At 35.2% G+C, this 25,450-nt stretch overlaps 3 protein-coding genes across 16 annotated transcripts in view; 1 reads left to right on the top strand and 2 right to left on the bottom strand.

Moving 5' to 3' along the window:
- Positions 1–25,450, bottom strand: part of Pnut (septin 7-like protein pnut) — a 72,939-nt gene that overhangs the window by 13,600 nt on the left and 33,889 nt on the right. For 12 of the 14 annotated variants that reach the window (XM_071721850.1, XM_071721860.1, XM_071721859.1 and 9 more), the window contains 8 exons: positions 6,424–6,901; positions 4,503–4,710; positions 4,145–4,397; positions 3,702–3,891; positions 3,167–3,332; positions 2,282–2,323; positions 540–675; positions 64–227 (listed from right to left, as the gene is read on the bottom strand). In XM_071721850.1, the coding sequence (XP_071577951.1) occupies positions 64–227; positions 540–675; positions 2,282–2,323; positions 3,167–3,332; positions 3,702–3,891; positions 4,145–4,397; positions 4,503–4,710; positions 6,424–6,901 (1,637 nt within the window). The remainder of the gene's footprint in view (positions 1–63; positions 228–539; positions 676–2,281; positions 2,324–3,166; positions 3,333–3,701; positions 3,892–4,144; positions 4,398–4,502; positions 4,711–6,423; positions 6,902–25,450) is intronic. The other 2 variants (XM_071721851.1, XM_071721848.1) reach the window with 1 other exon arrangement.
- LOC139782789 (uncharacterized) lies at positions 21,020–23,075 on the top strand. The gene is made up of 3 exons (XM_071721863.1): positions 21,020–21,489; positions 21,765–21,987; positions 22,228–23,075. The coding sequence occupies exons 1-3, from the start codon at positions 21,399–21,401 to the stop codon at positions 23,060–23,062; spliced, it is 1,149 nt and encodes a 382-aa protein (XP_071577964.1). The 5' UTR covers positions 21,020–21,398; the 3' UTR covers positions 23,063–23,075.
- Positions 23,063–24,827, bottom strand: LOC139782788 (uncharacterized). The gene is made up of 2 exons (XM_071721862.1): positions 24,396–24,827; positions 23,063–24,293 (listed from the first exon to the last, which is right to left on the bottom strand). The coding sequence occupies exons 1-2, from the start codon at positions 24,667–24,669 to the stop codon at positions 23,116–23,118; spliced, it is 1,452 nt and encodes a 483-aa protein (XP_071577963.1). The 5' UTR covers positions 24,670–24,827; the 3' UTR covers positions 23,063–23,115.

Here is a 25,450-nt window from a genome sequence, read left to right on the forward strand (position 1 = left end):
AAACGTATAAGAGTGCAAAAAACACAACAACTTTTCTCGTATTCGTCGGTATAGGCTACTTACTCTTTCGAATTCGCTTCTAAGCTGCGTCTACGTAATTCTTCAATACTGTGGCCGGTCTGTTGCTCCCAGGCAGTTTTCTCCACCTCAAACGCTCGTCTCTTCTCCTCAAGTTCGCGCACTTGCTGCTCCAACGAGCGTCGCATTTGTTCGTGCCTTCTCTGTAACTATTTTCCGAATTTCCCATATCTCGATATTAGTGTTACTCGAACAATTACGTTTCGCCAAATAATGCATAATAACAAACATTACTAGAGATAGGACAAAAATTCGCGCCAGTTGGGAATAATTTCGTATTGGAGCAAACGAGAACATTGATCAAATAAAACTATCTTCTAAAATTCTAAATTAGTTTTTAATTAATTAAATGATGATCAATGATATTATAATAGTCGTACAATTTGAGCGAATTTTCACTAATCTTGACTTATATAATCCTAAGATAAAAAAAAGTAATATCGGTGGTATGTTTCACTTACATCCGCCTCGGAATCCTTCAACTTTTGCTTCTTCTCGCGAACTTTCATCTCGAAAACTTGCTCCATCTCCGTTTCCATCTTCTTCATCTTGTTATCGTGCTCACGCTTCTCCTCTTCCAGCTGCGCCAACGGGTTCCTAGAAAGATTCAAGTAGATTCAAACTAAAATGTATGAACCAATGAAATACTGGATACCGTACCGTCGGAATACGGATATAGAATAACGTGTGTGACATTTAGGAACGTTCGGCACATAACTAATTGTTAATGAGCGCTACTACTATATTTAATCTCACATGAAATCTCGTTAGCTCTTTGCAGTACAAATTTCGGAATTTCATCCTTTAAATTCTGGTGAGATAAACGTTCGGTCCTTTAAAAGAGACTATAAAAACTTTAATTAACTACACAATTGATTTACTACAATTGTATTAATATAGAAATAATTATTATATATGAGAGAATTATTGAATAATGATTACATGTGATGCTGCAAAGAGATAACAGTAGATAATTCATATTAACCGACGTGGCATTATCATGGAAAAGTCACACGTCCGGTATGACGAGGCTACGAATATTCCGAGAAATAGAGACACATATTTTCTATAAATGTATTCTTTACCGTGAGAGATAAAAAATAACAACAGAATAACTATTCTCGGTAATAGCGCGATAGAATAGACAATTCATCGGCGATAAGCTTGTAAGTGTTTTGGGATTGTAATCAGTTAAGGGCTAAATGCTGGAGCCTGGATTTGCGTCGAATTGATGTCACGCAAATTACAGATAATATTTGGTTCATTATTGTATCATGGTAATTAAAACAATGCTCCAAATACATGAGATCCGATTACATTCCGGAGGTTTGTTACAAAATTCATGCAGCGCATATCATTACTACATATATAGAAATATATAATTTTATATATTTATATTGTGTTCAGCGTTTATTAAATAGTATGAGAATATTCTATGTATCACCGATTCTCATCACTGACAATATTAATTCTTTCTTATATTTTTATTGCGATGCAAATTAGGGAAGATTACCATAGTGAAATATTCAAAGCCACAATATATTTACAGGTGTTATAAAAGATATTGTAAAAGTAGCTAAATATGCTTCCTCGTTATGTAAGGGGACTACTTGTTACATGTTGTGTTAAATACTAATGCAAATATAAATGCACATAAATATAAGGGTGTCAAGCAAACCTAAATAGTGTTACGTTCAATGTGGAAAATCTAATGTACTAGTTGCTCTCTTTTTAAATAACATACAATAATTTGTATCAAGTATTACTTCGGAGAGCTCACTGGGCGTATCAAATGTAAGCGCTAGATCGATCTCTCGCAATATATAAATCAGATGCATTTTAATTTTATATTTATAGAATGCATTACAGTCATTACACAAATACAGAGTTGAGAGAAAATGCACGGCTCTTATATGTATAAGTTATAAACTGAAATAATTGAATTACTATTCCAATTTAATTATTTATCCTGATATGAAAATCAATTAAAATTACAGTCAGCGGATTTAGAGCGTACGATGTCTGTTTCATTAATTTTCTTTAACATTCTTTTATTAAATTTTTTTGCTTTTAATCTTATGATGTACTCTCAGCGCAGTGAGTCCTCCCAGATTGGAAGATCACGGGAAAAGTCTCGAAACTCGACAAGGCTTGTGCACACAAAACCATAATATATCCTTTTGAGCCTTATTAAAGGACTTACCACACCGTCATGAAACTGTTCATCACTCCTGGAGGGCACAAACTGACCAATAAGAAATTCACCATTAAAATTCGCACGGGCGACACGCTGTCGAAGGGTTGGTTGGTTCGTTGGTCCCTTCCGCTCCCTCGGCAGCGTTCTCGTGTCTAATCTACGGAATAGATCTCGCTCGCGATCGAGATACGCTAAGATAGTTCGAACGCGAGAGTCACTGGGGACTTCAATAGTTTGCATGCACAACCTTTCTCTGAATTCTCTTCAGGACGATAAGAAAAAATGGAAAGACAGAAATATACCGTGTGATACAAACATGTTTCGAAGGGTTACACGCAATCGACTCGCAAGAATCACAGCGTCGTATTATTGGTAATACTGAAGCTCGAGATAAACGATCATCTCATCACGCATACACAGTCGAGTGCTTCGCCGAGATACACACTGCGTGCTCAAATCAAACTCAACGAAACAACTTTGCTTATGTTTCGAATAGAAAAAGTGAGCGTCGTAACAGCGAGCGAGCCCTACTAAAGGAGATAAGTAGTCGTCCCCGTCGTCTTTATCACGTCCGGCAATAACATTAATATTGCGCCACTTAGGGACAGGTGAATTAATAAATTAGACCGCATTACGCCGATATGAGACTAAACGGCTGTCATAGACACTTGTTTTTGGGGCTGTAGTTTTTATCACTTGACTCTAGCGACGAATGATCGGATTGACTCTAGATATCTACATGAATAATTAGCCCATTTTTTTTCTTTATTAAACTATATGACGCTCGATTTATCTATTTCGACAGAGAACAAGACACATCTACTTTTCGACAAAACTATTCTAATACAGTAATCAAACGAATAATGAGAAATCCCATGAATTGTTACTTACTTATTTGAGGCCTTTGTTGGTTTGCCGTCTACGCCTAGACCGGCCAAGGTGCGACACCTGAAGTTCTCGTAGTGCACGTTATTCGTCACGTCCTTCAAATCCTGCACGTGCGTCCTTACTACCATGTTTCGGAGCGCAATGAAGTCGCAATGTTCTAGATTCTCAACTTCGCACGGAAATGAAATAGAAACAAATGATAAAAAAAAAACGATATATACAGTTTATACATATAAAGAAAGAATATACCGATCATATTTCTAAGATTCGAATGACCCTTAGATGTTTATTTATCTATTTCATTTTATTTTCTACATGCTATTTATTTTATATTAATATAGATAGTGTAAGAGCGCGCAAAGAAACTCTTAAACTAGATATAACAGAAGTGAAATAAAGTGTAGTTAAACGTTTAAATGGAAAATTTGAAGATATAAAAACTAGCTGGACGAGCTATTCTGTAGTTATCTAAATGAAAATTTTTATCCAGCAATATAAATTATCGTCCAATTATTTCGATTCAAAAATATGTATGTACCTTCTGCAATTCCCCATGGATATTTTCTTCCTCGCACTTTCTTCCCATCGTGTTCGACGACTGTATTCGCTCCCACGACTGCGAATGGCACTCTGTCCCTTAATAATTTATGGAATTTGTTGTCCTCTTCCTCTTCGACCTCCGGAAACTCATAGATTTTTATTTTGTGTTGCGCAATCTCATTCAAGATCTGGAAAGCGAGACAATAATTAAATTAATAATTTACAAAGGAAAATACATGAAAAGATGTTTAGACTTATTGGACTGCTTTTAAATATATTTTATTATTTTTTACAGATTTATCTATTAAATTAAAAGAAAGGCTTAAAGATTTTTACAATAACTTCTGAGTGTGATGTATTACTTTTATATCTCCTATACTTTTCAGACAAACGAGATTTTTTCTTTTTTTTTAATTATAATGTATTGTAAACGAATTATACCTGTTTCTTGAAGTGTGCGCACTCATCCGGCGTCATGGTGTCTGCCTTAGCAATAACAGGTATAATATTAACTTTGTCGTGGAGACGCTGCATGAACTCCACATCAAGTGGCTTCAATCCGTGACCAGAGGGCGCGACGAAGTAGAGACAGCAATGCACTCGACTGTCTGGGATCTGCCGTCTCGTCACGCGGGATTCCGCGTTGAGAAACTCCTCATATTTCGACTCGATGTAGTCGATTACTGGCACCCAACTGGACAAAAATAGAAGATGTTAAGTAATAAGCTGTCCAAAGACGGATGGATTTGATGGAATTAATCGCGAGCTTTTTTGATCGCTTCGTCAGTGGATGTAGTACCAATTGCTGTTGTCCACAGCGTCACCGAAACCAGGGGTATCAACGACCGTGAGAGTAAGATTGACGCCATTCTCCTTCAGTAACACTTTGCTAGTTTCCACAGCAACTGTCTTCTTTATCCTGAGACTAGGTCCGGGATATTCGGCACTGTATATGTCCGCCAGGAACATGGAATTAATCAAGGTGGATTTTCCGAGACCCGACTCCCCTATAAAAAATTTAAAAGACTCTTTAGCACGCTTTGATAGATATATGTAATCTTGGGATAATTTAATTTGTGCGAGATTTTTTAAATAAAAAAAATTGAATAAGAGAAATTTTGACGCAAATTATATATAATTACACCTTATATATATATATATATATTAACTTAAATATATCAATTAATTTCTTTCAAAAAATATATCCTTCTGCAAGGATATTGTTTCATAAATATTTTCTGTAAGTTAATGGATCTAAAAGTTGCAATCTTCAAGAACAACTTCAAGAACTTCCTAGTTATTAAACGTCATCGAGACAACGATCATTAATCTCAGTCCAAGTATTTACAATGGACTTTTCTAACAATAAGATGTCCCACGGGGATCTAATGGATCCGCGGTCAAATAAATTCGGTAATGGTGACCGAAATGAAATGAGATGAAACGAATGCCATGACCTCTTAATGCGCAAACCTTGAACCAGGCGAAGTGCCGCGCCTACGCCTTCAGCCAAGGGTAAGCTCTTGAATTGCTCTATTTACGGAGGAATGGCTCCGCTTGCTGGCTAATAATAGCCCCTGCACGCAGCAGACCACGGTCTCAAATTTCTCCAGACCCAATGACACTCTTTCACACCCGCGTGCATGCGCTTTGTTCAAGATCGACTGTTTAGTCAGCACTTTTGTCACCGCCTCCTTCTCGAATTCCCGGCCGATTCTTAAAATGTCTTCCGTGTAATTATTGCATATAATATATTTTCAGGCACACACTAATTTTATTTCATAGAAGCCTCTTTATCATTTGTCATAAGAAATATAGATAACTGGACAAATACGTCATATTCTCATGTTAACGGCCTTCAATTACACCGCTCTACCCGTTGAGGAAATCGGAGCCAAGTGATAAATTTAAGAGCGGCAGAGAGAAGGAAACACAGGCTGCAATTAACGATTTATGGCTTTTTTCAATCGGCGAAGTCGCAAAGTCGCTACGCGATGCGTTATTGCCGCAAATTGACCACTGATAATTTGCAATAAATAACGACGAGATCGACGTAGAGAGAGGATTCGACGGGAGGATTCGTCGACGAAGGTCGGAATTGAGTGTGTTCCGCGGACGAGCATGTGCGTGAGAACCGCTGAACCTCGGCGACAACCTTGATCTGACGAACGAGGAGAGAACTGAACGAGAGAGAAAGAGAAAAACTCGCACGTGCTCGGCAGATGGGAGGTTGCATCGCGAGATGATATTCCCGAAATGGGAATACCGCTGCAACTACCGAAGAAACGGATTCCTTTGTCCTTTTCCCGGTCTAGCTCTCGCGAGACAGATGGCCGTTGTTTTTCCGTTGCCGCATAATAGGCATTTTAATGCCCAGCTCCCGTGAAGTGGGATCGCGTTTCCCGCCGCGAACAGAGATTCGACCTCGATAGTACTCCGCAGTGCTTCCACGGCCACTGCGATTATGTCTTATTGATCCATTCGAACAAGCGTTGCTTTAAAAAAAATTCTCGTGTACGCGTTTGCATATTTCACAAAGCATAAATATCGGTTGATTTATTACTCTCGAGAGTAATAATTCCCGGTTACAATTAAACCACAAATTATCAAATCCATATTAATACAACTATGTCATTAATAACTTGTAGGTACAATTCGTGTCAAAATGATTTAATCGTGCAAACAACTTATCGGAATTTTTATTACGAACTATCACTGACCTACGACCATGAGGGTGAATTCGAAGCCCTTCTTTACGGCCTTCCTATAGACCTGGTTGGGGAGATTCGCGAAGCCGACGTAGCCGTCGAGCTCCTTGGGTTTGGTGGGCGGGGTGGGTCGCGCATGGTGCAGCAGACTAGTCTCCTTGTTGCTGTCTTCTTTGGAGGAGATCGCGGTACGTGCCGATTCGCGCCTGTTGCTGTCCTCCGAGGCGTCGTTCGGGATTGTCGTTGCTGCGGCCGGCAGCCGCGATTTTGCGTTGAGCCCAGTCAGGGCCCCGCTCGAATATATCGGCGCCGTGTTCGGAGATGTGAGGTTGCTGCTAGCTGTCGTGGCGTTCGCCACCGACGACAAATTGTTCACCTGAGAGCCGGGGGTTTGTGTCGGCGGCTGCGGTGGCGGCACCGACGGCACTGACGGTGACGAGATTATCCCCGTGCTGTCGCCCTTGAAGAATAACTCACGTTTCGTTTGGATCTGCGAAGAATAAGAGAATAATCGATATTTCCTTATTGCATTTATCGGGCGCTTGGATTCCTCGAGAATCTGAACGGCATTAGCTGTTAGCTATTAACTCTTTCAGTACGGAGAGTGACTATAGTCACTGTCCATTATATTGTTCGCTGCGGCCGAGCAGTGATTATAGTCACTGTCCACATGCTTCTCACTGCGGCCGAGCAACTTGAAATGTTAACTTGAAATGTTTCTGTTGATAAATTTTTTAAATGTTTTTGTTATTGAGTTTTATTACGTAATAATTGAAGGCGTTGAACGTCGAGTGCCTAGCTCTCTCGGCCGAATCGCGTATATCGGCAGATCGACCTGATCGACGCTTCGGCCACTGGAGGGCCGTTCGCGTCCCGGTCGCTGCGTACCGAAAGGGTTAACTGTTTTACATAATTTCGAGAGAGAGATACACGTATTTTCTTAAGAGTATAATACAAGCCATATTAATGTTTATGGCACTATTCAGTTCGATCGCTTTAATCGGGATTTTTATTCACTTATTCCTATTTTATTCGGCTTGAAACTAAAGGTAGGTCTCATATTTTAACAATCTAATATTAATAACAATAACATTGTTATTGTTATTTACAACACAACAAAAAATTACTTTTTTTCGAGCACAAGAACGAAACTAGTCGTTTCCGGTAGTTTCTTGGATGCTGAATACGATCCCGTTTGTCAAATTGCTTCTCCTTCTTCTTTTTGGTTAAGATGACTCCCAATCCCTCACGGGATCAATTTGGTAACGTTCCTGCCAAATTGCTCTATTACATCACAATATTGAGATTTGCAGTTAAAATTGCAAAAATGGGCTATCTTATAACTATACAATATGTGACGTGTTGGAGAAGTTTAATTGTAATCAAAATTAAATATGTTGTTGGGATTTTCAGCCCTTAAAACGAATTTGTTGTGTCGATTATGGTTAAAAAGATGTTGATGATTAACATAGAGTCTATTGCGTCAAAGTTGCGACCATTAAGAATCTACAAAATATTTTTAAATTATGTTATTCAATCTTAAGAATTTTTCAGGTCGTTGAAAACTAATCTGATGTCAAAGGTGATAAATTAAAAATGGCAGAGCCAATATGGCGAATATCAAAATTAATGTTCGAATTTTTACTTTTGATACCCGCCATATTGACATAATAGCCCATTTTTGCAATTTTAACTGCAAAGAACCTTTATTAAAGGGCCATGAACACACACATTTGACTTCTACACTGAGAAAAAGGTTTCTTTGGACCAAATAAGGCTCGTTAACAGATAATAAATGGCATGGTTAGATACGGCGAATCGAATCAATTTGTTGAATCAATGCAATCGTTAGTTTGTGATAATAGTGAATATTCTGTTGCCCCAAAAAAATGTACTTTAATAGTTAATGAATCTGATTTTGGCACGAACGAATATCTTTTTGCATCAATTGAATATTTCTTAGTAGTTAAAGAATATAATTTTGGCACAAAAGTATATTTTGTTACATTGGTACTGGCGATGCGCCGCGTAGCGGGCGCGAACCGAACTCTCTCGCCGCGTGAGAGTGCGCAGCATTACGCGCCACGGAACCGAGCACGAAACAAAAGCAAGATTTCTTATCTATTAAGAAATATAGAGTTGGCTCAACAAATCGCATTCGTTTCACTCAAAAGAACGAACTTTATTTGATCCAACATCTACACACATTTGTATGAAATAAATCATGTCAACTATATCGCCGAGTTGACACAAATATGAATGATAAAGTAAATTAGCAATACCAACAAAACATTCATTTATATTAAATATAATTCGTTTGCTTGAAATAAATATTTTAGAAAAGTGTCAACCAAATATATTTAATTGACATAAAGAAACCTTTTTCTCAGTGTATATGCATTTGTAGAAGATGTTGATAGAAATAACAATAATATAGTCTCAAGTCTCAAAAACGTGAGAAAGATACTTTCTGGGGCGTCAATTTCGCATATTGTAATATTAGCTAATTGGCACTAAAAACTTTACACTATTTAACTTAATATTATAATATCACTAATTTTACATAAAATAATGTATTTCATAATATTACCCAGACTTCCTTGCGCCCAGGATACTTTCCCGTAGTGATGGCGGTAAACAAACTTATTGGTTTGTTCAGCTAAATAAGTCAGGACTGCTTGCGGCCAGTTCGGTAAAAAAAAAAAACAAAACCATTCAAACGCAAGAATCAAGCTGCCATCAGTGCATATGAAAAATATTTTTATATCATTTTCTGACAGTTATGACGGTGAGTAATGAATAGGTATTAAAACTGGTAATTGAACCGGTAACGCCCACCCAGAACCTAAACTTATTTTTCTAATGATGTAGGTACACAACAATACCTACAAAATGGCATATAATTCAATGTTGTGCGCCAATGGCCTATTTTGGCGGTTTTTTCTTAAAATTGTGACGTGATAGAGTAATTTTGTAAACGGGATCGTATTCAGCGCATTCCAAAACAGGAGCATAATCTTAAAAAAGTGTGCAAATTAGAAACTTGCACATTGCTTCTTCATTATTACAGATCGCTACCATTACTCCTATTTTATTTCACTGACAAAGCTCCTCTTATGAGGAAGCTTGTATTTTATTTGATGCATAATTATTAATATTTATATTAGTTTGGCTTCCTCATAGAGGAAGCTTTATGAGCGAAATAAAATAGGAGCAATGGTAGCGATATGTAATGATGAGGAAGCAAGTTCCTAATGCACACTTTTTTTAATTTTAAATTTAACCTTTTTATGAATTGATAGAGAGTCAGCTTAGTAGCACAAGTGGGGTTTTACAATCGATGCAATGTCAAATCGATGTTGACTTTGGGAGTTCAGGCTGTATGGTCCATATATGGACTTCGCATACGGACCTTTGATCGCGTATAAAGCTGGGTTTAATGAACCAAATCTGAAAGAATTATATGTATATGAAATAGTCATAATATATATGAAAGTCGGGTGCTAAGTTCACATAGGTATGAAATAGGGGTAGAAAAGACTGAAGAATATAATAGAATTATAAATAGCCCGATATCTCAAAATTGGCGGAAGTTAGAACAACCACTGACATTTCTCAAAAAATTCAAAATTTTATACCTAAAGAAAGAACCCTTTTACCGATCATCGTCAAATTCAATACCAACTTTCCTTTAAGGACGTTCATCGGTTAATCGATTTTCTATGTATTTGCTTGAACTTTGGACTATATGCTCGTAATAGTGTTATCTATACACCTCCTCAATTGTAAGAACCGTGCCGGTACCAAAGTCGAGATATTCAATGTCAAAGTTACGAATTTTAACATGTAAGGTATAGGCAAAGTGTGTTTTAGAGGGCTATTTTAATTTATTACGGCAGAAATTGTGTGTGTGGTTATGTATTTTGCTAAAAAACTAATATATGATGTATAATGATATTAGGAAATAACATATTACAAAATGGGGATACGTAGCGGTATACTTTATGTGTAATTGTAATCCGAAGTTCTTCACTGACGGTATTTTGACGATATTTAGAAGCGTGTCGCCGTGTCGCCATGGAGTAAGTGGTAACACTGTACAGTCTACGCTAAAAATTGTGGAGTGGAGAGAAGATCGCGCTGTACGGAAAGACCATCGACATATAGTATGGACTACGCGATCCCTATATGAAAGCCTTCAAAAAGTGTCCGGTAGAGTTGACCTCTACCTCGTTCCCTCTTTGTCTGTACGCACTGGATAGAAAAAGACAGCTTGACCTCTACCAGTCGCTATCTCTTTTCTTCCACCGGTGTGAGTCGCCGGTCATATTTTTCTATACCTGTGCGCAGTCCATACTATATGTCGATGGGAAAGACAGCCGAACTCGCGCGAAACTTTTGGCTACGATTATAACCGGTGAACGTCCTTAACGATACTCTATATAAAATTACGTGTATATAACTTATACACTTTTTAAGCAAAAATCGATAACCCCTTCACCGATTCGTGCCAAATTCAATACCAATCTACCTTTAATGATACTCTAGCCTCTGTCTATAAAAAAAATTCAGCTCGATATCTCAAAATTTGCGGAAATTAGAGCAATTACGTAGATTTCTTTAGACAGAAATCGGTAACCCCTTTATTATTAGCAATTTTTCTAATTCTACTATATTCTTTAGTCTTTTCTACTCCTATTTCATATATAGTTCTTTAACATTTGGTTGATTAGTTTTTGAGTTATAGATAAATGTGTACACACGCACGCACGCACGCACGCACGCACACACGGACATTTTTTAAATACAATTTTTCAACGTTTTAGAACATTCAGAACACATTGGCATCGAAAACTAAAAAAATAATTTTTTTTCGGCTTTTTCTACCCCTGTTTCATATGTAATTCTTTAAGATTTGGTTGATTAGACCTAGCTTTATACGCGATCAAAGGTCCGTACACGAGGTTTACGAAAACAAAGGTTCCTCTATGTCAAGCAAAACTACCAGAAACAACTAGTTTTTTTTGTGCATTTTTTTTTGTTAAATAGTGTAATAGTAATAATAATTTTAATTTAATAATAGTAATAATAATAATGTGCGTTTTCCGTTCAATTAACTTAAATTAAAAAGTGAAATTATGGCTCCGTTATCCTAGTTTTCATTTCCGATTCGATTGAAGGCGAACGAAGATGAGACGCATTTGCGTTTCACGATTTCAAGACTTGCTGCTTCGCGGAAAAGGTCGACATTGTTCCGTGATACGGCTGCCAGCAAATCCACCGGCTATTCCGCGTGTTACTTTGACCGTAAAGTGCTTCGTACTTCGTACACGAAATGCGCGAAAGAGCACTGTGAGGCGATAACATCGCATCGCCACGCCGTGGAGAAGCGATCGATATTGTATGCCCGTCAACGACGATAGTGGCTTCCGCTACCGCAGTCTTATACACTTCCGGCCGGAAGTGACCGGAGTGTTAAACATCGACCGTTATTCGAAGGACAGCAAAATTGCGTTGACCAGCGGCGACCAGGAAGAGAACGATCTTTCCTTCATGGACTGCCTTTGAGAAAGATTGTGTTCTCGAGAATATGAGAAAAAAAACTTACTTATCCACTGAATTACAGCTTACGTTTTGTTATTAACTCTTTGTTGCATAGTGTCCTTACACGGAGAGAATTTTTTGTTATATTTTACACCCTTAAATTCACTACAAACTTGAGACAACTTGGCAACCAAGGAATTTTTAAAATATACAAAAGACATTTTACAAACAACGTGATAAAAATTACCAAGCAGATTGGTAAATTTTGAAAAATTATTGAAATTTCCTAGATATATTTTAGTAAAATTTATCAAACATATTTTATATTTTAATGTAATAGATATTAATATTTTTTATTATGGTAGATATTAATCAGAATAGCTCGGATAAAATTCTTGGTGGTATATGTTGTCCCACAACTAAGAAAATTCTCTCCGTATACTTGAAGACACCTATTTTTTCGCAGTTTTCCTATATTTTTACGTATTTCATAATTGATTTGTGTAACATATTTGTCGTATCGTTATGTTTCTAAGACTTGTATGTGTACCTGAACGTAACATAAATATGTAATTATTTTCCCGTCTTTATGCTTTTGCCACTGATAATTTCTATCACTTTTCACTTTTAAAATACAATTTTATTACAAGCGGAATTTGACACTTATTCTGTAAGAATTTCGAAAAATTATTTATATTTAATTTATATTTGCGGTAGGGGAGACCGGGGCTAGTTGTCACACTTTTCAAATACTGATTTAAAAAAAATGTTAGCAATACTTTATAATGTAGCTACATCCTTTAGGTGTAAGAAACAAAATATTAGACTTGTATATATTTATACACAAAAAAGTTATTTAATTCTAATTCTAAAACCGCGCAAATGTGACAACTTACCCCATACTCAGGGTTGGTTGTCACATGACTTTGGATTGATTGTCATTTATCTTTCATGTAGAGGAAACATACAACAATAGTTCTTGTTTTAATATTTTATTAAAGTTAGTGCCAGTTTTTGGTTAATATATTGCAGCATGAATTAAACGAAAAATTAATAATTCTCATAAACTTTGTAATACCTTCATAAACTTTAAGTAAATAAAAGAATAATAATTCTCAGAAACTTTGAATCCCATCTCATTTGAGACAACTTACCCTGAGCGGTCATTTTGAACACAGAAAATTATAATTATAAACTATGTTGCAATAACGGTTAACTAAATACAGGAAAAATTATCTAAAACTATAATATTTCTTATGACCAAAAAGAAATTACGACTGGTAATTTCAAAAACCAACGGAACAATAAAAATAGAGGCAAGAAAAATTTACTCACGACCTCCAATTTTTAAAAAGTGCTCGTAAATATCACATGCAATGTTTTTGAAACGAGCTATTTCGTACACCCGACTAACACGATAGGAGCAACTTACACTATAAAGAAGAATATTCCACTCAATCTATTAAGTGAGATATAAGCTTTGTGACAACTTACCCGTGTGACTTCTAGCCCTGGTCTCCCCTACCTATATATGTAGGTATTTTTTATTTATTTATATTAGACTTTTTCGTTAAAAAGTAGCAAAAATTTCTTCAATATTAGATTCGCTATTTTGTATTATTAAATTTTGGCAGCAGATTTATAATAAAAGTCTAAAAAACTCATACATATAAAATTTTATACGTAAATAAGCCATAGTTTATCTTTTTTCAATTTGGCTGCCATATTGAATCTGCCATTTTGATTTATTAAATTTCAATTTCAGATTTGCAATTAGCAATCCCAAAAATCTCCGTATACTAATAACCTTTTTCAAAAAAGGTAAAAAAAAGGCGCCAAGTAGGGGAGACCGGGGCTAAAAGGTCAGTTTTTTTTCGGTGCCGATTTTTAACAACAAAATAAATAATTTTAGTTAAATGTGGTATACCACTGTAAAGAGTGAACCTTTAGCTACAAAATTTATATAGGAAATTTTTGTCTACGTCGCTTTGTTTAACCGGTATAGAGCAAAAACGACAACGGTGGAAAAATTGAAATCTCAAAAATGCCGGGGTTTAAACCTCACACTGCATTTTCAATACATATACGTACATCTAATCCTGAAAAATGATAGGATACATTTTAATAATTGTTTTTTAAGAGAAAAATACAAAAAGGCCGTAGCCGGATAAGAAGGGTCAATGTGCCCCCACACGGATCATGCTCATTTTTTTTTTGCTTTGATTGCTGTCAGTGTCACTTACAATTTAGTCAAATATTAGCCCTTAATATTGAACCGTTTTGCTGTAAAAAATAAAAATAAAAATTTCGAAAATAATTCATATCTTTTGATCGGCTTAACCGATTTTGATGAAATTTTAATATGTTGTAGATATCATTGAGACACATTTGTGGAAAATTCGGGAAAGGTTTCTGATGACAGAAACATTGATAAAAAAATAAATAAATGTTCTTGATTTTTTTTAGTCTCGATATCTTTCTTGTACAATTACGAAAAAATTTTTCTAGAATCTTGGAGTAGTTTCCTATCGGACATAATTTTTTGGAAGCGATAAAATGGGTAGGCGGTACTTTTAAAAAATAAAATATTTTTATTTATTTTTTTTAAATATGATATGCTTTTGGTACGATCGCCATATCTTTTATGTAGAATTTTGGGATAGTATTCTACAACAAGTAATTTTTTCGAACCAATAAAATAGGTAGGCGGAAGTTAAAAAAAAAATATTGTTTTTTATTTTTCTAAATTATGATATGCTCTTCGTACCATTGCCATATTTTTTTTGTTAACTTTTGAGACGGTATTCTATAACAAGTAATTTTTTCGAACCAATAAAATAGGTAGAAGGTACTTTAAAAAACAAAATATTTTTTTTCAAAATTATTATAGTTTTTTGGTACCATCGCCATATTTTTGTTTAGAATTTGGAATGGAATCCTACAACAAGTAATTTTCCGGAATCAATTAAATAAATAGATGCAGGTACTAAAAAAATAATAAAATAAAGTAAAATGAAATAATTATGAAAGGATAAACTATAATCGTATTAAATCAAATGTTTATTAATGAAGTACACATACACATTCGTTCACATAATCACTCTCATACTATTATTTACACTATTTATAGTTATATTTATATGGATGGACTAATCTTCAGCATTATCTTCATTGATAATAGGCGTGATGCCGTCTGTTTTAAATATATTTAAATATAAAAAAATATTTAAATATATTTAAAACAGACGGCATCACGCTTACTATCAATGAAGATAGTGATGAAGATTAGTCCATCCATATGACTATAAATAGTGTAAATAATAGTATGAGAGTGATTATGTGAACGAATGTGTATGTGTACGTCATTATTTTTAGTGTATGTGTACGTGTATGTGTATGTGTACTTCATTAAAATAAACATTTGATTTAATACGATTATAGTTTATCCTTTCATAATTATTTCAATTTACTTTATTTTATTATTTTTTTAGTACCTGCATCTATTTATTTAATCGATTCCGGAAAATTACTTGTTGTAGGATTCCATTCCAAGATTCTAAACAAAAATATGGCTATGGTACGAAAAAACTATGATAATTTTGAAAAAAAATATTTTGTTTTTTAAAGTACCTTCTACCCATTTTATTAGTTCGAAAAAATTACTTGTTATAAAATACCGTCTCAAAAGTTTACAAAAAAAATATGGCAATGGTACGAAGAGCATATCATAATTTAGAAAATAAAAAACAATATTTTATTTTTTTTAACTTCCGCCTATTTTATTGGTTCGAAAAAATTACTTGTTGTAGAATACTATTCCAAAATTCTACATAAAATATATGGCGATCGTACCAAAAGCATATCATATTTAAAAAAAATAAATAAGAATATTTTATTTTTTAAAAGTACCGCCTACCCATTTTATCGCTTCCAAAAAATTATGTCCGATAGGAAACTACTCCAAGATTCTAGAAAAATTTTTTCGTAATTGTACAAGAAAGATATCGGACTAAAAAAAATCAAGAACATTTATTTATTTTTTTTTATCAATGTTTCTGTCATCAAAAACCTTTCCCGAATTTTCCACAAATGTGTCTCAATGATATCTACAACATATTAAAATTTTATCAAAATCGGTTAAGCCGATCAAAAGATATGAATTATTTTCGAAATTTTTACTTTTATTTTTTACAGCAAAACAGTTCAATATTAAGGGCTAATATTTGATTAAATTGTAAGTGACACTGATAGCAATCAAAGCAAAAAAAATGAGCATGATCCGTGTGGGGGCACATTGACCCTTCTTATCCGGCTACGGCCTTTATTTAAAATTTTTATGCGAAACATTATTAAAAAATAGTTACGAGGGTTCCTCTTTCCGCAGAAGTCACTCGCCCGACTTGTTTCACTCCTCGACGTCCGATGACTCTATTCGGTGTCTGAACGGTTGTAATTCCCGTCTCATCCATATTCCATATGCAATGAGCCTGGAAATGCCCGGAAATGCCTTGGAAATGCATCTGGACTGCTTACTGACCGATTAGCCCCAAACACAAGTTCAGGTTTGATCCCACGAGCCCACGAAATATTAGACATCAACGATAATGAAAAAACTACACTGGATTCGTGTTCAGCATGCATTACTCTTTATAATCACGTACCTCGAGATTTGGAGAGCAAATATTATTGCAGATATTACAAAATTTCCACGCGCAGAAAATGTAACTTTCACCTTCCGAAAACACGTTTGCCCTCGTAAAAATCATAATACGGCAGGTAACCTGCCGAAACTCCGTTGGTCACATGGGTACCATAAGCAGCGTTTACAATGTTAATAGCGAGTTCACACAATATACAGGTTCCGAGATATTTGATTTGACGCTTCAACCCCGTTGACCTTTTAGCCCCGGTCTCCCCTACACGCAATGTATTTTGTAAATTCAAAAATCCAACCTATAAGCAGTAGCTTTATTTCTCCTTAACAAAATTATATCATTACAAAATTACGTTACCTAGCTTAACCTAAGTGATATGTATAAATCCAAAAATCTAACCTAAGTGGTAGTAGCTTTAATTTCTCCCTTAACAAAATTATTATATCACAAAATTATGTTACCTAACTCAACTCAAGTGACATGTATTTAAAAAAAAGATGTGAAATCTTTAAATTGCGCCAATTGCAAAGAGAATACATATATTGCTTTGAAAAATAATTGTTGTGCAACTACTTTTAAAAAATAAAACCCAAGTGGTACATATCTTTGTGTTCCCATTCAAGGGTCTTCCTATCCTAACCCCAGTGGTAATAGCTTCTTAATTCTCCTTAACAAAATTATAATATTCCAAAGAATCATTTTAATCACAAAGAATTAAAGAGGTAACAGTACAAAATAAAAATATTTAATTAAAATAAAATAAATAATTTTTTTTGTAAAAAACTTGGCGCTGCTAGACTTCGAAATTTAAACATTAGTACTAAAATTTTTGATTTAATAAAAAAACAATAAACATAATTTAAGGAAGAATGTGACGGGAGTAAAAAAGCAGCGTCAAATTTTTTTACGAGAAAAATTTATTTATTTTATTTTAATTAAATATTTTCGTTAATATGTCAGATTTTCTAACCTGAATAGTCGAAAACTAACAATTAATATCTCGCTTCGCGAGGCAGACCGCCGCGTTTATCTGCCAGATTCTTTCATTTTGTGCAAAAACGCGTCGATTGAACATAATTTCATCTATATTCGCGTTCAGGCCCGTATTCTAAATAAATACTAATACTTATATATTTCACTATATTTGTCACGACGCGGCGACGGTCACGACTGTCACACACTCCGTTTCTAGGTTATAACTGACTTACGTTTACGCGAGCGTTACTTCTGTAGTAACTTACGATAATTCACTCGTTTACACAAAATGAATTATCGTAAGTTTAAAAATGAAGTATCGGGGCACGCGCTCCGCCTAACCGAGTAAGTAAGGAAACGATGAAAGTAGTGGTATTTCACCGGCGATGTTGCCATCTCCCACTTATGCTACACCTCTCATGTCTCCTTACAGTGCCAGACTAGAGTCAAGCTCAACAGGGTCTTCTTTCCCCGCTAATTTTTCCAAGCCCGTTCCCTTGGCAGTGGTTTCGCTAGATTCACTCGTTTACACAAAATGAATTATCGTAAGTTATCACAAACCCCGTTTACGCGGAGGAATTATCGTAAGTTACTACAAAAATAACGCTTGCGTAAACATAGTAATGACAGCACGCTGAACCGGCTGAACGCACTATCTGCACTGAGCGCAGAACGCACACGTACTACGTTACACGCTGTCACGCACTGCGACAGTGCACTGCGTGGCACTGCACGCAGTGCACGGTCTGCACGAGTATTACTGCCCTCTCGTGTCAAAAAAAGGAAAGGTACAGACGCCATTTTTGTCCGACGACGACGACGACGTTTCTTAAAATACGAAACTAGCGATACTAGCACCGCTAGCGTCGAAAAAGTGAAAAAGACGCGCAATTAGCGCTGTGGTGCAAAAGTGAAAGTGACGTTCTGACGACGATGACGTATCTTAATAAAAATTTACACACTTCGGACTTTGCATCACAAAATCTCCGCTCGTAGAGTACGTAGAGGAAAAATAAAAACACTTTTGTCATATAATTCGACCCCAAGCTATCGATTGAGATTAGTCTGAACTTGATCCGTTCAGTCATTTATTGAGACTCAAAATCTCGGGTCCACACGGTCGGTTTCACTCCGCGCGTACTTGGCGCGAGACACTACCGTGTCTCTTGATTCAGCAAGATATATTCAACAGAAAACTTTATGCAATAAAGGGTTAAAATATCACTTTGGCAAACTTATATATCTACATATTATTATTTAATATACATATTTAGGTAAATGGATAAATTTACAAATGCGTAAATAAGTGAATTTTAATATTAATATATAATATTTATATGCTAAAAAAAAAGATTTGATTGCTGATTATAATCAAGATTTTTAAAACAGAAGCATTGAATTAGGCAAATATCTCCTTGTCAAATCTCTGTCGAATGTCATTAAATATTTTAGTTGCCTTACGCAATTAGGAAAGGCGACTGGCCGCCTAACTAACGATCGCTTAGCGTTTCGAGACGTATAAGGGAACGCTACAGGAAACCACGGTATGCCACGCGTTCCGTTACACTTGGACGCCGATCGTGGAATACGAATGAATCAGATAATCCGAGTGCATGCGCGGCGACTCGTGTAAACACGACCGTCTCCGTCGCGTCATTAAGTTCGCGGCGTTTTCGCTAATGAATCTAAATCACCAGTTTAACAGCTCCTCTGCTTTGCTCCACTTTATTTGAATTTTTACCGAGCTTTCGTTAACTGGGATAAAAAATTATATTCTGCACGGTTAACTCCATTCAAAATATACCTACTCCTATTTATTTCGCGCGGATGTGGATCATAAAATAAAACAAACGCTTTGTTCTCACCTAAATATAGAGCTTTATAACTATCACCTCAGGATAGGTAGCGACAGAAATGAATTTTGCAGAAAGGGGTTTTCCTTTCGGACGAAAACATGTTGCTTATATGTTTCTTCTTCTTTAAGAAACCTGGTTTGGCAGGATTATCGCGCCGAATATGAGAAACGTAATCCTGATATGAGGTACATTTGAGAAAAGATTCTCGCCCTCTTACTTATTGAGACGCCTCAACCGACGTAATCGTTCCGCCGAGTCAACGTACGAACGATTGCGCTTTAAAAGCATTTCACGCGTGCAGAGAGAAGAAGGGGGCAAGCAAATGGAGTGCAGCGTGCTGTAATTTAAAGCGCTGCAGCTTTGTTGCAGTTGTATAAATCTCGCCGGCGGCTGGAGATTTATCCGTCGCGAATTTAAAGCGAATGATATCTCTGGTGAATCCTTCAGTAACTTTTACCCGTTAAATGTATAATAAATAAAAATAAACTCATATTATGAATTGCAATATGAGTGCTTTGATTGTTAATCGATAAGATAACGAAACAAAATCGATCACTATCTTTAGACTGGTCTAACATAGGAACGGAATCTGGGAGATCCGTCGCAATTTCGTCAGTTTCGTGCGTCTCCTTTAAAAATTACAACGAGTGTACTTAACAGGCTCCTGAAAGAAACAATTTCATTACATCCGTCTCTTTCGAAGAGCCTCATCAACAGTATTATTAATTGTTATTTGCTCTCGAGCTCGCTTTCGTCCAGAGTCAACCGTCGATTTGCGGGTGTTGGACTCACAGGCTGGATTCCAAGAGCCGCTCTATGCATACGTCGCTCGTAGTTATTGTTTTTTCGCCGTCATCGAGAAACGATAACATAGTGCACTGGAACTCCCCTTCTGGGAGGGTGTAACGACCAGTTTATATTGCTTGGCGTTACCTTTCTCGCGTACATAAAGCGACTCTGGGAACCGACGAGGGACTGTGTGCAACACCAGAAAACCGGTCCACCGCGCGCGATGTAGCATCATTCCGTAAAGCTCGCGGCTGTTACGAGCCTTCTTCCGCAGAACAGCCGTGTCTTTCGGAAAGAACACGGAAAAAAAAGAAAAAGGAGAAATATAACGATGACCCAATTCCGCGTCGAGTACACTCGAAGATATTCATCGGCGAAAGATGTAAAGAACTCGCAGAGAAGAGAGCTTTAACTGTACGCTGAGAGAAAAATGTATAATATTTGGAACTATAAAGTTATAGTATAATAATTATGGTTATAGGAATATCATTTTTATAGTAAGTGTTACCATAATGTTGTTGATAATTACGATATAGGGATAGTATAACTGACCCATGTAAAATTGTTACCAAAAATTATAATCATTTGAAGTAGAAATATAGTGAGGTTGCAAATATGGAATGATAAGAAAAATGAACCATTTTATATAGTCAATACAATTAGAATATTTTACAAATATTGGTATAGGCTCATAGCGTGCTTTACTATACACATGTAATAATAACAAAGGAAATAATTAATGACACAATTATCTCTATTAAACAATTTGTGTATAACTATATGGATGTGTAAAGTTAGGTGAGTGTTGGGAACGGTCATGATGACGTCAGCTGGCCAATATGGCGGCCATAGTCCACCACGTCAACACGTGAGACATATGTGTGCTCACGCAGTTTTATCGATATAAAGTTATCTTTATAGAAAGCATAAATCAGTGTAAAGTGAATCATGTTTCTAACATTGTTAGAAATCTGCAGATATGCAGAATCAACTCTGTCGTCTCGAAATATCGTGGAAGGAGAGAAGTTATTACAAGCTGGACATATCGTATCTTGTGGTCGTTTACCGCAAATTAAAGATGGAATGATACAATTAATTGCAAGATGTTTGCAAACATCTAGCTTGAAAAGCGGAATTCCTCACAAAATTGAAGGAAGCATCTCAACTAATGGAGAAATTGTTAAAATGTGCTGCTCCTGCAAAGCAGGAAACAGCGGACGATGTAAACATATTATTGCAGCACTCATGTTTTGTCAAAGGTATGAATTTTTTTTATGTAAGTTGAATCTTATAATTTTTTATAATAATAAGCTTTTGATATACATGTAGTGTAAGTAAAATTAGTATATACTCATGACTTTAACAACTAATATTTTTTCTAACCTCAATGAACAGAAAGTTTTAAAATATAATCAGTTTATCGCATATATAACTGTCAATTCGCATGCAATTTAAGAAATTATTCTAAGACGATTAATTAATGCATAATTTAGTTTTTTGTATTTTAATGTTTCATTTCTTTTTATATTTTAAGAGTCGAACTTTCGAAGCTTGACGAACTGTCATGCACTGATGTCGAGTGCTCCTGGAAAAAAAAAAACCAAAGAAGCATTGCAACAGTATGAACCGATGCCTTTACTGGATCACCCTTGCATGCAACAAATAAAAACCGAAGTAGTTAATGTGTCTGCAGAAAAAAGGGAGGAGATTAATCAAAATTGGCTTTCAGTCTCATCAAGTGCTATCAAAAAACATTTGTAAGTTGGTCTAGAGTTGTTATCATTGTACACAATTTTTTTATTAATTTATTTTTATACATTTAATTATACGAATGAATTTACTGTATATACCTATATGTGAATGAATTTCAATAAAAAGTAATTTTACAATTTTTTTTACAATTTTATTTTATACATTTGGTTATAGATACGAAGGAATAAATTATTATTATTTTTTATACATTGCTATTATTATTTATTTATGTTATGTTTAATTAGGTATGGAAGACATGATGAAATAGAACTGCATGATAACAGTGTCTCCCACGATTGCACGAATAATATAGACGTAATTATAAGCCGAACAAATACTTCAGAATTTATGAAAAACTTATCAAAATTAGATGTAGGGACCCTTAAAGAGTGCTGTCAAAATACAACACATAGACTACGTGGAGATTACAGACAGATTTGCATAGATAGTGTAAGATCATTTGCCACATGGAAAGAAGAGCGTAAATTTAGGATCACAAGTTCTCGGTGTTATGAGTTGTACACATACGCGAATAATAAGAAACCCAACTGGGAAAGAAAAAGTTTAAATTATTTTTATCCAAAAGAACACTCCAATAAATATGTACGACACGGAATACAAAACGAACCAATTGCTCGCGAAGTATATGAGAATAATTATCAACTGAAAGTGCACCAATGTGGCTTGATAGTTTCTAATAATAATCCGTGGTTGGCATGTTCACCAGATGGTGTTATTTTGGACGAAAATGGAAATGAATTAAAATTAATTGAAATAAAATGTCCCTTTCATGGAAAAGATCATAACATTGACGATGTGGTTTCGAAGTTAAAATATCTCGATGAAAATTGTACTTTAAAAAAACGCCACATGTACTACGCGCAAGTTCAATTATGCATGGCTATAATGAATGTTCAAGTCACTGATTTCATGATTTTTGCATCCTTCGACAATACTTTTTTAGTCATTCCTGTTCCGGTTGACAAAGAATATGTAACTGATTTAGTATATACCTTAAAACGTGTTTATTTCCAGCAAATGCTGCATTTTGTATGTACGTACGAAAAAAATAATAAATGATTCTTGTTTCAAACATTTGTATCAATTTATTTGTAGTATGTACAAATTTATTTTTACACAGGAAACTTATCGTCGTTTAAAATAGGTGAACATACGTTTACAAGACCACAAATAATTATAAAAATATCTTCACAAAGATGTACCAAACTAATGGGAAATCTACCTTTCAATATATTAAATACTTTCAGCCTCTGATTACTGCGTTCAATATGAACTCTCGCTTTTGCTATTTGTTGGCTAAGAAGTGCTTCTTCTGCTGATAACTGACTCTTATTTCTTAAGAATGGAGGCCTAACGATTTGAATATCATGTTCTTTGCATTGTGCATCTATAAAAAATCCTCTATCAATCATTATTCTATCACCTTTTTCTAGCAAACTAAACAAGTTGCTTTGTTCAAAAATTGCTTTGTCCGAAAATCGACCTCCATAGCAACGACTTACGAATGAAATTGTTCCAGCTGGTGTAACACCTGTCATGAACTTTAAAGTATAGTTTGATTTATAATTAGAGTATGTTATCGCTTGACAGCATACAGATTTAGGTTTTTGCAAAAGTATTTCCGTACAATCTAATATTATGCGAATATCAGGAAATGGAAGGAAACAGTTTGGAATATTTCTAAGGATCTCTTGTTTTGAGGGCCAATGTATGCAACTGTCGAAACATGCACGCAGTACTCTAATCATGTTTACAAAAATCCTTTGACAAGTTCTTACAGAATAGCAATTGAACAAAGTGGCCAAAAAAGCAAATGAAATATTTTGTTTTAATTTAATAAATGTCAGCATCACTTTTTCCTCTACTGATAACTTACTCTTAGCATTGTTGTACAGTTTCTTGACATTACTCACTATTACATGAAATATTTCAAAATTGGTAATTCCTGTAGCTGTACTTAGTTCACGATCGCTTTTTATTTGATTATAATATGAAGAATAGAAATCCGTTTGAATATCAATGTCCCTAACTTTAGTTTTCTCCTCATCTGCAATTAATAACGTCTCATTGTTTCCCGCGCTGTCAACTCCAACTTCATTGATATCGATGGCAACAGCCTCGTCTGTATCTTTCACTGTTTCTTCTTTCTCCTTTTTATTTGCTTTTTTCGCTTCTCGTTTTGCAACTCGTTCAGCCCTGGCTTTTGAAGCAGTAGAAACGATCTTTTGCATGGGAAGTTGAAGTGTTGGAACAGCAGATTTTTTTAGACGTGGCCTTTCATATTCTAGCTCTAAGAAAAATTAATATAAAAATTTATAACTTTAATTGCATTTTTATATACATATTTATATAAACAACGTAAACAAAATTGAACAGAAAGTAATCATTTTACCTGAGAAAACGTAGTCGCTAGCACTAAAATGTAAGGAGCAAACTTTCATTCTGCTTGTCACCGCTTCTCCAGTGCGTGTAGCCATTATCCAAGCCTTACGCTTATCAACTTTTTCTATTGTGCCGAACTTATTTGTAACTTCCACTGTACATTTTCCTTTTTCTGGAAATTTGTGGAAAGATATTTCCCGATTGTTAGAAGCTCGAGATTTACAGCCGTACACACAACAGTATTCGTGGTTAGAAATTTTCCTTTTTGAAGAAATCACTTTCATTTTGTCCCAACAATTTTTTTACAGTCTACACTAATACATTCAGACACTCCGTGAGAATAGTGACTGTACTTTTATACACGTTTTACGTATTTTTACAAGTTTATCTACAAAACTGCGTGAGCACACATATGTCTCACGTGTTGACGTGGTGGATTATGGCCGCCATATTGGCCAGCTGACGTCATCATGACCGTTCCCAGTAGGCGTTTACACGACACGAGGCGGACCGACAGTGTATAAGCGTGGCTAGACCTCACGGGGAAAGTCAAAAAGCTCTTTAAAATGTCTCAATATATTAAAAAATTTAAAGGTTATTATCATACTTTTAAAATATTAATGTAGAACGAATCGCGTGTACTTGACGCGAGACACTACCGTGTCTCTTGATGTAGAACAATTGTATTTTAGTTTTATTTGTTTATATGAGCAAATTGATGAGCAAGCATTTTTAAACATACCTGATTCTATGATAAAGGAATTGATACCCTTAGTTGGACATTTTTCTTTCCTTATATCAGCAATATCGAAAAATATTGCTTCAAAGTAAAAATCAGACATCGGTTGTTAACAACTCAATATTGGTAAGCTAACGTGATTTATAATTTTATTTGTTTTAATTACTATGTGTTTTGTGTGCAATAAAAATTAAGAAATTATATATACAAGTGTATATTTTAAAATTCCACAGTGAAACAATTACAATATTTTATTTTAATAAAAAGTATATTTAATATTTAGAAGTAAAGTATAATTTTCATCTTTTTTTGTTTAGAATGGCATA

Source organism: Temnothorax nylanderi, unplaced genomic scaffold (assembly GCF_030848795.1).
Source record: "Temnothorax nylanderi isolate EJ_2023f unplaced genomic scaffold, tnyl_v1.0 TNYL_tig0440_pilon, whole genome shotgun sequence".
NCBI lineage: Eukaryota > Metazoa > Arthropoda > Insecta > Hymenoptera > Formicidae > Temnothorax > Temnothorax nylanderi.